This window comes from Gymnodraco acuticeps, unplaced genomic scaffold, assembly GCF_902827175.1.
Source record: "Gymnodraco acuticeps unplaced genomic scaffold, fGymAcu1.1, whole genome shotgun sequence".
Lineage (NCBI taxonomy): Eukaryota > Metazoa > Chordata > Actinopteri > Perciformes > Bathydraconidae > Gymnodraco > Gymnodraco acuticeps.
The window spans coordinates 1,830,245-1,842,406 of NW_022990135.1; the positions used below are offsets into that span (position 1 = coordinate 1,830,245).

At 40.8% G+C, this 12,162-nt stretch overlaps 1 protein-coding gene and 1 long non-coding RNA gene across 2 annotated transcripts; one reads left to right on the plus strand and one right to left on the minus strand.

Annotated features, from left to right (window-relative positions):
* Window positions 1-243: 243 nt before the first annotated feature.
* On the plus strand, window positions 244-1,559 carry LOC117546667. Its single transcript, XR_004569055.1, has 3 exons — window positions 244-529; window positions 641-706; window positions 1,294-1,559. It is a non-coding gene; the product is annotated as an uncharacterized LOC117546667 (long non-coding RNA).
* A 3,234-nt stretch (window positions 1,560-4,793) lies between these two features.
* On the minus strand, window positions 4,794-10,351 carry kynu (kynureninase). The gene is made up of 15 exons (XM_034216932.1): window positions 10,221-10,351; window positions 9,173-9,349; window positions 8,519-8,639; window positions 8,353-8,435; window positions 7,942-8,003; window positions 7,700-7,771; window positions 7,255-7,329; window positions 7,008-7,154; window positions 6,628-6,726; window positions 6,474-6,547; window positions 6,274-6,326; window positions 5,965-6,050; window positions 5,546-5,776; window positions 5,327-5,454; window positions 4,794-5,018 (listed from the first exon to the last, which is right to left on the minus strand). Exons 2-14 carry the CDS (start codon window positions 9,339-9,341, stop codon window positions 5,335-5,337), a joined length of 1,392 nt encoding a protein of 463 aa, XP_034072823.1. The 5' UTR covers window positions 9,342-9,349; window positions 10,221-10,351; the 3' UTR covers window positions 4,794-5,018; window positions 5,327-5,334.
* Window positions 10,352-12,162: the final 1,811 nt, after the last annotated feature.

Here is a 12,162-nt window from a genome sequence, read left to right on the forward strand (position 1 = left end):
GAACATGAAACACAGGAACATGAAACACAGGAACATGAAACACAGCAGCATGAAACACAGGAACATGAAAACACAGCAGCATGAAACACAGGAACATGAAACACAGGAACATGAAACGCAGCAGCATGAAACGCAGCAGCAGCCGCATTAGCGAGGCAGCAGCAAGTGAACGCAGCAGCAGCAGCATTAGCGAGGCAGCAGCAAGTGAACGCAGCAGCATTAGCGAGGCAGCAGCAAGTGAATGCAGCAGCAGCAGCATTAGCGAGGCAGGCAGCTTAAATAGAGCGGCATGTTTAGGAGAATGTGTTAGGTTGGGTGTAAGAGGGACGAGCGCGTCACGTGTTAATGTATCATTGGTGCTCGAGTTGACTGCCTGAACTAGCTTGCAGGCTTCACCCCATATTATAGATATTTTCATTCTACTAAACTGACTTCATGGTGTCTTTTTCTTCTTTACCTGGAACACCGAGTGCAAGTACATCTGACATCAACGAAGACGGTGGCTTCTGGAGATCCTGAAGAACTTACGGTACTATACTATGACCATTTCTGATGTTTTTGACATACTACACTATGTAATTTTTTCTGATATTTTCGACATACTGACTTCATGGTGTCTTTTCTTCTTTTCTCCTCACAGGACTGCGAGGACATTCATCTGACATCAATGAAGACGGTGGCTTCTGGAGTTTCTGAAGAACTTACGGTACTATACTTTGACTTTTTAGGATATTTTCGACGATGTCTTCTTTATGCATTTTTCCGACATTGGTTAGGGTTAGGGTTATGACTTTTTGTAATTTTGTTCAACATGCTATATTATTAATTACTTACATACTATACTACGCCTTGTTTCTACGCACTGAACCGTGCCTTATTTCCACGTTAAATACAATGTTTTCTCTGACATTGGTTAGGGTTAGGGTTATGACTTCTTTGTCATTTTTTTCAACATGCTATATTATGACTTTTCGGTCACTTTTAACTAAATAAAATACCAGGCCTGGTATCCACACACTATACCGTGCCTTATTATGGCATCGAATAATTAATTTTATTTTTTTGTTGCATTTTTTTTTTAAATCGACATACTATACTATGTCGTTTCTAATTTTTTGAATTTTTTAGAAATGCTATATTATTACTTTTCTGTCATCGTTATCAACATACTATACTACGCCTTGTTTCTACGCATTAAACCGTGCCTTATTTCCACATAAAATACGATGTTTTCATGGGTTAGGGTTAGCTATACTGACTTCATGGTGTCTTTTTCTTCTTTTCGTCCCACAGAGTGAAGAGACGATCCCCCCCCCCCCCCCCCCCCCCGCCACGCCATCAATTAAGACCCCGGCTGCCTATGTTTCTGAAAAACTTGTGGACGTTTTCAGCCTTGGGGAAGTATAGCAGACTTAGCAGCCTTAGGGACGTATAGCAGACTTAACAGACTATCGATGTGGCTGCAGTGAGAGCCCACAGCCACTTAGCAGACTTAGCCGACTTGGGGCGGTGGCTGGGGTGCCGAGCGGCCCCCCCCAGCCACGTCAGCCCCCCCGACTTAGCAGACTTAGCAGGCCTACAGACTTAGCAGACTATCGGCAGTGACTGCAGGGCCCTGCACAGGAGTGCAGTGAGAGCCGGCAGCCACCTATCGGCCGCTTATTAGACTTAGCAGACTTGGGGACGTTTAGCAGACTTGGGGACGTTTAGCAGACTTGGGGAAAAGGCTGCACTGCTATGTATGAATAAATGTAAATAAAGCAAACGTTTCTTAAAATACATTTGTCTCCTTTCTTCATTTCCCATTCTTAAGATAGTATCCTATTCACTACTCTCTTACTTCCTAACCCTCCTTTCTTCTATTCCCTTAATTAGCATCCTATTAACGTTATCCTATTAACCAATTCACCCTGTTAACGTATTCATTACCCCTTTATCCATCTACTCTCTGCAACGTATAAGGCTCGAACCTGCAACCTCTGGTCTACCAACCACCCTTCTATCTCCTTGAGCTATGAGACCTGATGACAGTTCTAAGCTTTTTCTTGTATTTTACTTCTTAGGTTTGAAGAAGACACCTTAAATCTCTGCAACATATAAGGCTCGAACCTGCAACCTTTGGTCAACCAAGCACCCTTCTATCTCCTTGAGCTATGAGACCTGATGACATGTCTCTGCTTTTACTTGTATTTGACTTCTTCATCAAGGGAAAGACACATTAAAACTCTGCATGGCACAAGACTCAAACTCACTACCTGGGATCTTTAAACTCAGTGGACCGCCCGAGGTTTGAACTCACGTTCTCTGGTCTCCAAGACGGGTTCTTATCACAGTGAGCCATTCGGTGTGACACAGTTAGATGTTCCCTGGCCTATGTGAGCTTTTCACCTCAGGTTTGGACCTTAAAATACACAGCCCAAGTACCTGTTAGTGAATGATACATAGTTTATTCTCGGTTTAACCTCGAAAGTGTGTGAGACAAAATAGCTTAGAGGTTAGAGTCAAAGACTGTAGCTCCATGACCTAACTATGAAACTGGGTTCAAAACACATTTATTTGATTTTGTTATTGAATAGGCCCACCACAAACCAAGTCCGTTCTGACCTCTAAAATACGTAAGTACACGTGGACGATTTAAAGTGTGCAGTAGTGTAGGAACTCCGCGGTCATCTTGGGAAAAAGAAAAGGACAACATAAGAATGAGACATAAAAAAATCTGTTCTACAAAACTTTTAAAAGTCATAGTATATTCTGTTAAAAATAAAGCTTTAGTAGTTTGTTTAAAATATGTAAAAAGTCATCGTATAACATGTCTAAACTGTGATTTAAAAAAAAAATGTACGTACTATTGGTGACTTTATTAATTATTATTTTTGGTTACATAGTTTAGTATGACTTCTTTAATAACAAACAATTACTTTTTTCCACTCGTCTCTAGAAAATAAAGACGTCATTTTGAACATTACTGGTGACTGTTGACATTTTGATCAAATCAAACTTCTGAGATTCATCATCTGCCTACAGTTATATGAATATCATGCAAACCTTGTAGGCAATTGTATCACAATAAAATAACAATATGCTGACAGCAGTTGTAGCCAGTGGTGGAAAGTACTGTACTTAAGTACAATTTTGAGGTACTTAACCTGTAGTTATGCTACTGTATGGAATGTTGGAAGCCAGTAATGTAATTTTAATGTGACTAGTTTTATTTAAGGTTTAGATTATTAGCTAGTGATAACAAACTTTTGAAATTCAGTATTGATACTTTTACTTAAAGGGGACCTATAATGTACTTTTGTACGTCTTTTATACATGAATATGTGTCCCCGGTGTTCCAGGGAACTCACCAAGTGTCAGAAAACACAACCCTCTATTTTTCTCCATACCCAAATCTCAAAAAAAGGGGCTGCAACGGATCTGATACAGACTGATCCAGATTTGAACACTTTACTTACGTCAGTAAAGTGGCGCTACGGCTATTGGTCAATTCTCCACCTATCAGGGGAATGAGAGGTTGGGCCACGGCCGGCCATTGCTGCTCGAAAGCGCTGGAGACGCTGTAGTACATATGCCAGGCCTGTAAGTGGCGCTGTAGTCTGCCACAAAAGCAGCGAAGAAGACTTCCCTTGCATGGTTGCCATGGTTGCCCTTCTGTTTATTCTCCGCTGTGGCTCTTTTTCTCCCTCCCCGAGGCAAGCTTTTGCGCCTCCTGCTTTAAAACAAACGCGGTCATTATGGGGAAAAGAACACCGACAGGCTGATCAGGAGCCCGACGCGAAGCGGAGGGATCTAGATCGGTATGAAGGCACATTACGCAATGTCCACATGGCCACATTCTCGACAAAGTAACGACATGACTCCCAATATTAATTGAAATGCTTTTATGGATTTAGAAAATGATTGAATGAAATGAAAAATGAAAAAAATGGTTGTATGTATTGATTTAAATTGACATGCATCCGCTAAGAAAAATAGTCCGTTGTTACTGTTTGAACTAACGTAGCAACTGCAGGAACTGCTTCGATAGTGTTTTTGAGGAGCTTTTTGATTACAGATTTGAAAACATCGTTGCTTGCTTTAAAAGTAGCACAATCTAGATATCCCTACCCTAATGCCAAAGTAACTGGCAACTGAATATGTGTCGCCGTTTGATGTCTATGACTGGACCACTGTGTAAAAAGGAGGGTTTCTGCCCCATTACTTCTCTTCTTACTTCTATAAGAATAAAACATGGTGGACAAGATCTCTTTTTCTCCCCCTCTTCTCCCCGCTGCAGCCCAGCAGCTGATCTCAGAGCACGCTCCCCTCTCCTGCGGGGGGGCGTGGTCAGCTGCAGCTCACAGAATCAGCCCCCTGCAAAAACAGCGCTGGAAAGAGCAAATAGAGCGAAATGAGGCATGGCTAAAATGCAGGATCTTTTTGGTATTTTGAAAAAAAAACTATATTTATATACTTTATATATGTATGGCCCTACAATATATTGTTCAAATATAGCATGATAGGTGTCCTTTAAGTAACACATCTGAGTACTTCTTCCACCACTGAACAAAAGCGATCTAAAAGTTACTACTGACAACAACAAGCTTTAATTATGACGCCAGTGTATAGTGTATCACTCTGAACTAAGTAGTGACACTCTAGCAAGTTCCTGTCATCAGGGGGAAAATGTTTTGTATAAGTGGAGACTAAAAAGTCTAAAAAGTTAGTTCTGGCCATAATGGGGACCTTTATCTAAAAAAAATTACCATATTATTTTAACCATGTTAAAAGAAAAGACACCTGATCGCAGCTGACTGAAATGACTTGCTTTATTGTGAATCTGTAATGCACCTGTGTGAAACTCTTTAGCACAACTCTTCAATCAATCCTTATCCATCACTAAAAGATGAAACCTCTGTTGTCTATATTTCATGTCCACTGATACACAAAAGTACATGAGGACAATGTGAAAAAAAGTCCTCAGTTGACGTGAAGTCTAGGAAGCTCCACTCTTGGGTTGGAATCTCTGCACTCACCTTGGGAAGCAAAGAGAAGAAGGATGACGTAAGTATAAGACTTAAAGTCATAGGAATAATATAGTATGTCGAAAATATGAGAAAAAAACTGCTGAGATACAGATGAACTGAATATTTTGAAATCAAACTGTATTAATAGCCCCTTCAAATCAAAAAGGCCTCACGAAACCCAGGCTGGAAACAAGTGGCTTAAACCATCCAAACATATGTCTTAAAAAAATAATTAAGATCCTAAACCTAGAGAAATATATTTTTAAGATCATAGGCTTGAGTGGTGAGTATGTGTGTGGTCAGAGTAAAACACACACCTCTGTGTTTATGTGCTGCTGGCAGTGAGAGCGTCTCGCAGAGTTTCTATGAAGCGATGAACGTCGGTGAAGGAGTTGTAGAGCGGCACCGGAGCGATCCGCAGCACGCTGGGCTCCCTCATGTCACACTGAACAAAGACAAACATTAGAAACTCTTGATGCAGATTACTCCCAGATTCAAACTGATGTTGTGGATTTTTCCAGTACAAAAACACTCACGGCGACTCCCCTCTTCTCCATCTCCTGGAAGACGGTGCTGATGGGGACGGAGAAGCAGAGCGACAGCTGGCAGCCCCTCTGCTGCGGGTCGGAGGGTGTGATGATGCGCACGTGAGCTTTGTGCGGCTGGGAGGCGTCCTCGCGGAAATAATGCAGGATCAGAAACTCCAGGTACCCCGTCAGGAGGAGGGACTTCCTGCGCAGCTCCTGCATGCTCGTCATGTTGAACACCTGGAGAAAAGGGGAAATTATGACCAGGCTAATCACTTCTCAAGAAGACTATTATATCAGCTGATGTTCCTACTGTTGACATGCAGTCAAATAGTTACGTTTTGGTGCTTTTTACAGGACAATGACAATGTAACGTCAACAATGAAGAAATAAAAAATGGAGAGCATATTTTTGTCAAGTTATAATACCTCCAGGCTGGCCTGCAGGGGGCACACCAGCAGGATGGGCTGGTTGGAGAGTCTGAAGCCGCTCACACCGGGCTGCAGGTCCAACACTGAAGACACAAACACAGTCACAGTACAAATACAGTGGGTTGAGACGGTTAAGAAAAACTAAAATGTGTATTTTTTTACATTAATAGTTATTATGGATAGAGAGCCAAAAGGGTATTGTAGATGTAACACCCAAAGGGATCACAAGATGGCAGCATACAACCATTTTAAAATCACTTCCCTGACATGAAAGGTTGATTGGAAGTTTGTATGTATTTTATTTACCGTTATTCATCCGGAAGCGAGTTTTCAGGTCATGTCCCCACCAGCCCACCAGCCTGCAGGACACGGGACAGAAGAAGAAAAGGAAGTTAAAAGGACATTTGTAGTCTTTTTTATAATGTTATGGTTCTCCTTGAAGTTGCTTGATATGCAATTTAACAAAGAATGATTGAAATCACATCGTCGGAGGTGTCAGGACTCACGCAGGCTTGACAGTGTCGTTGTGTTTCTCGTGGATAAACGCCCCGGCTATCCCGCCAGCACCTGAGTTAATATACTGTGAGCAGACAGTCATTACTTTAGTATCCTCATGTATCTGTACTCTCATTTAAATCAGTGGACACCCAGTCAGCTGACCTTGTAGGAGCACCAGCAGGCGAAGTCGACCCCCCAGTCGTGGAGCTTCAGCTCGACGTTTCCTGCAGCGTGAGCGCAGTCAAAACCTACAAAACAGCCCTGAAACACAGAGAACATTTGATTTTAACTATTTTATATCATGCAGTGTTTTCTTTTCTATATATAATCTAACTTTGCAAAGGAACTAGTCACTAAATGCATGGCTAAATATTTTTTTTAATAAATCCAGAGGACTAAAAAAACAAATGTTCCCCCAATGTAGTGAAGCAGATGTAGAAAAAGGCATACAATGGAAATACTTAGGCACAAGTCCCTGAAAAATGATACTTAAGTATGTATTCCACAACTGATGAACATATAAGTTCAGTACAGATTCATACCTTCCTGTGTCCGGCCTCAGTGATGGCGGCCATGTTGAACAGCTGTCCGGTGTAATACTGGACTCCGCTGAACATCACCACGGCGATGGAGTCTCCCTCCTCCTCGATCCGCCGCACAATGTCCTCCGTCCTCAGGGTCTCCTCCCCCTATAGAGCAGGAAGTAGATTTGAGTTTGTGTGCAGGCAATTGACAGGATGAACAAAGTCTGTAAATAATACTAATGTGTGAAGTTTGATGCTCCAGTACCGGCCTGGGTGAAATCAGCAGCATGCTCTTCTGAGGGTCGAACCCTCGCAGTCTGATCTGAGACTCCACTGCGTACTGAGGACAGGGGGGGGGGGGGAGTTAGGGTTACATTTGGTTTGGGTGACGATCATTAATTAAGAGATGTGTTCTGTAGCAGTGACTCCATGCATTCAAGCTGTATTGAGGGAAAAGACTGCTGATTCAGATTTTAATGGATGTTAAGGGCCCCTATTCTCCTTTTTGGGGTTTTCCCCTTTCCTTTAGTGTGTTATATAGGATGTTGTGCATGTAAATGGACTTCAAGGCTAAAGTTCCCTACAGAGGGCCCCTTTAAAGCTTTTTAAACACAGTCAGCTTTATCCTTTGCTCTGGATTTAAGTCTTTTATAGAAAAGTGGAGTTTTAGTGTCACACTGTGGGACTTTGACCTCTGCAGGTTTACTCACGTGGTCTGAAGGAAAGGCTTTGTCCTCCAGGAGGATTTTATGCCGAGTCGCTGTGGGTTTGTAGAAAGAAAGCTGCAGAATAATGACAGTATTGGTGTTGAAGTGGATTCATGGATATCACATATAGGACACAGACTCAACTGGTTGACCTGCCTTCATTTAAACAACTTCTGACAATCTTTGGACAGGTGTTTATGCATATGTAATGCAAAAAGGTCTTATGGAGAATGAGTGTATGTTACCAGTAGAAGATGTAGATTAACTGTCAGGCCGTTCATCAGAGCCACCTCCTCTGTTTTAGCTCCTGAAGAAACACAGAAGGGACTGCATTTGTTATTTGTTTGCTAAGATATGTATGATAAATTCGCATAAAGAAATGATACTAATCTGGAAATCCTATGTGAGCCCACGATTTCATAAAAATCAAGTGAGGGTACACTATAGCGACACATGACAGACATTTCAATATGAACTCGTAGCAACATACAGAGAATGTTCCCTCACTGTTTTGAAGACATGTGAACTTTGCACTCTGCAAACAGTGCAGTGACCTGAAGCTGTTATTCAAAACCAGTAAGTATCTCATGTAATATAATAACAGTGCTGCAGAATGGCCAGGCTTCAATTTGCAACAATTACAGTTATGTTCTCACCAACAACATTAGCCATGAGTTCCTCTATGGTGTTTTCAGCCCAGGCCCAGGGGCGGGGGCCTAAAACGTGGCCGTGGACCCCCCTATTAAAAGAGATGTTTGAATGCAATTTCACATCAAAATATATCTTATTGAAATTATTTTTGACAAATGAGAGTTGACTCACATTTTGGCCCAGTTCTCCATTTCCTCTTCCAGATACTTCCTGGCCTTTTTGGGCTGAAGACCCAACGAGTTTCCCACCATGTAGATACACTCCTGGCTGCCTTTTACCTTAGAGAGGTCAGCTGAGAAAACATATAGAGAACAGGAAGTCTTACAAATTATTCTCAGACTTTAAAAACTGTACAACTCTTCTGCTTTTCATTTCTGAAATACAATAAATATGAAATTAGTTTTAAAAATAAGTCTTTTACTTTATTTTTTAGTGCGCATTTTTACTTTTACTTACTTACATTTATTGAAGACTAAAATGGAACAACTGTCAACCTGTTTCTTCCAGGATAATGTAAATATTTCTGATCCAATGTTGAATAAAACATGTATACAAACACAAGAAGTATATGTACACATGACCAAATATGTATATCTGTTCATTTTAATTCATTTCTTATTTTATAGTTATTTATTTGTATCTAATCCGTAATTTTATTAATCTGTGTGAATCTGTGCTGTAATGTTTTTCAATTTTACCCTGTTGCTGTTAAACTACTGAATTTCCCCACGGGGATTAATAAAGGTCGATCTTATTAAAATAAAAGTGAAATAAAATAAAAATATGTAAATATACCAGCACTTTAATGCATAACTGTTTACTCACAGGGGGGCAGGTCAGCCACGGTGGGCAGCAGGAACTCCCCCCTCAGGGCTCTCAGAGGGTCCTGTTTGTCCAGGTGAGCAGCTACCTCTGCAGAGGTGGGGCTGCAGCCCAGAGAGGAGGACACTTTCTCCACTGTTTCCCTCGGGGTTAAACCCACAAACTGGTCCATTACCACGCCTGCAGACACGGAACTCTTTAAAGTGAAGCATGGGACAAAGGGAAGCTCTGTTGGTGGTGATTGGATCGCTTTAATGAGTATAATCTGCAGAATGAAGGAGGTAAATAACTTTCTCCTGCCGCTCCTACAGTTCAGAATCACTACACTTCCGGGTTCCTGTGACATGTGACTGAAGTAGCCAATGAGAAGTTAGGAGGACTTGCACTGAGGGAAACTACAGAGGAAGACTCAGCGCTGATTTAAGAGCTGCTGTAAGTATTTTACTAATAGTCTATAGCGGTGTTAATTACAACAACCTGTACATAAATATATATATATTAGAAAATTAACTAAAGTATGTGCATACAAAATGAATCTACAATATACATGAAAACTGTCTTCTCATATATTTTATTTCACTCATTCTCTGTACTGTACATGGTATATCCAACATGCATCTGTGTACAATAATACTGTCATGCTGTTAATTAAAACCTCACATTAAATGCCATTAAAAAGTAAATATTTAATGTAATATTAAACCAGCTATCAAACAACCTGAGTTGAAATATGTCACTTAAATCCACAAATGTGCCCTCTATAATAAAAAAACCCACAAATCATCCCATTAATAAACACTGCTTTATTAAGAAATCTACTTTTTACCCCAGTTTCAGTGATTTCCTTTGACTTTTAGAGATATTTTGTTGTACAATCTTCACGTTTTCAATCTTTTTGAATGAATTGGCTCATGCATTCTCTGTTTAAATTCAACTTAAATGATACATTCATACAATACAATCATGTAAAAACACGTTTACATTTACATTGCAAATGACTTTTCTTTAGTTCTCTGAAGAGGAACGTGTGATATATGAAGCAGAAACTCACGGTTTGCAGAAGGAGGAGAGCGTCCTCTCCACACACAGATCCACTCAGAGTGCCCTCTGCTGCGGGAATGCCCTTTGACCTCTCAGTGTTCAGCATCAGGTTAATCATTGTTCTAATGAGATAACAACTCAGATTATTAACAGTCATTGTCTAAAAGCTCCTGTTCTGTATCTCTGGATCAGTCTAATTCCTGGTTTCAAAAGTGCAACAGACAGGCAAAGAGACAGTTCCCCTTTTTTCATGCTTTCACTTCCATGTGTGAAAATCCAAACACACCGTGTGATATTCCACATGTGGTAATACACATACATATGATTACATTAATGATGCATGTGGAGGGTTAAAACCTTGTAAAGCCCAAATATAGAAAAACCGTAGCACATTTTTTTTTGATTTAGTTTAAAAAAAACTTTTACTGACTTTTTTAGGATAGAAGACTGGAGGTTCTGGGTTCAATGCTTATTGATTTGTCAAGTTTTTTTCAATCAGGTTTATTACAAAGTTGGTTTACACATAAACACGGGGATTGGCAAAGGATTAGAAAAACTGAATCTAACACATACAAGAAATGTATAGCACACGTAATATGTGCAGCGTATTGAATTTAAAGTGAAATAAACATAACCCTTTATATTAGCATACCATTTTAAAGGATATGTATGGATTTGTGTTTGCAATGGATAGCCCAACGTTGGTATGCTCAGTGCCCTCTGTGCCTTACAGTAACGATGCACTAGATGGCAGCAAAGTGTTTTTGATCTGAGAGAAGAACAAAACAAGATGTCTCAATAAAATATACTTTGAAATCATAAATATTGGGAACATAAATATGATATATCAAGTCAAATGTGAAATACTTAATGAAAACATTCAAATATAGGTATGAATTGATGTTAAGTGGACTGATATTGTTTGTTGCTGTTTTTCCCACTAACTGTGTCCATATGTGCTCCTAAAAGTAAATGTTTCTCATAAATTGACTCTTTAAGCCTCTCTTGTTGTAAAAAGTAGCTGACCTCAGACATGACCTTCAGATAATCTGAAGATGAGACCTTCTGGGTCAAGCTGTTTGACCTTTGACCCACTCACCCGCCCTCTGTGTTTACAGATGCTGCATGAGTGTTTCTCCCAAAACAAATGTGAAGCGCTTTATGAAATGTCCACAAAGCTGGAAACCATAATTGAGCTTTCTCTGACATTTTCTTTTAAACCGAGTAGTTTTAGGAACATATTATTTGTAACTTATACTAGGATCGGAGTACTTCTTGCCACCTCTGGTTAAAACACATCATGTGTTTGGAGTGTTAAGAAAGGCTGACAAATGCAATCGTGTGAAAAGTGACTCATGGAAGTTTTTCAGGATATGGCTGCAAGAATGTTTGAACGTGCAAGTGCTCGCTTGTTTGTTCTCACAGTGAAGAAAGATGTGGTGACATCTGGAAGCTCTCAAGAGGCCGGACTGAACTCCCCCCTCGACGAAATTCGCCAGGAAACAACGCAACGATCAAAAAAGCAAGGCAGGCAGATAATGATAATTCACCAGCCACACAGACCACACACCAAACACCACAACACCACACGACACACACACCACACACAGCACACACCACACACACACCACACACAACGACGGACACAGACACACACCACACCACTACAGCAACACCACACAGGCACAAACACGACACCACACGACACACACACACACACACAAACACACACCCACACACACACAACAACACACACCAACACACACACACAACACCACACCACAACACACACCACACACACACACCACATCACCAACACACAGCACACACACACACACACACACACACAGGCTCTAACCAGGGAGGCTCCTTCAGGAGGTAGGTTTGGGTGATAATGCCTCTTGCCTGAAAACACGCAGCGCAGGTGTTAAGAGGGGAAACAAATGACGAGG

What these genes read in the sequence shown, in the direction of transcription:
- kynu (XM_034216932.1), bottom strand. Translation starts at nt 9,341, where the DNA reads ATGGACCAGTTTGTGGGTTTAACCCCGAGGGAAACAGTGGAGAAAGTG. An exon ending in AAGCCTTTCCTTCAGACCAC is followed by an intron (nt 7,330 to 7,699) that starts GTGAGTAAACCT and finishes CCCTGTCCTCAG; the next exon opens with TACGCAGTGGAGTCTCAGAT. An exon ending in CCCTGCAGGCCAGCCTGGAG is followed by an intron (nt 5,777 to 5,964) that starts GTATTATAACTT and finishes CCTTTTCTCCAG; the next exon opens with GTGTTCAACATGACGAGCAT.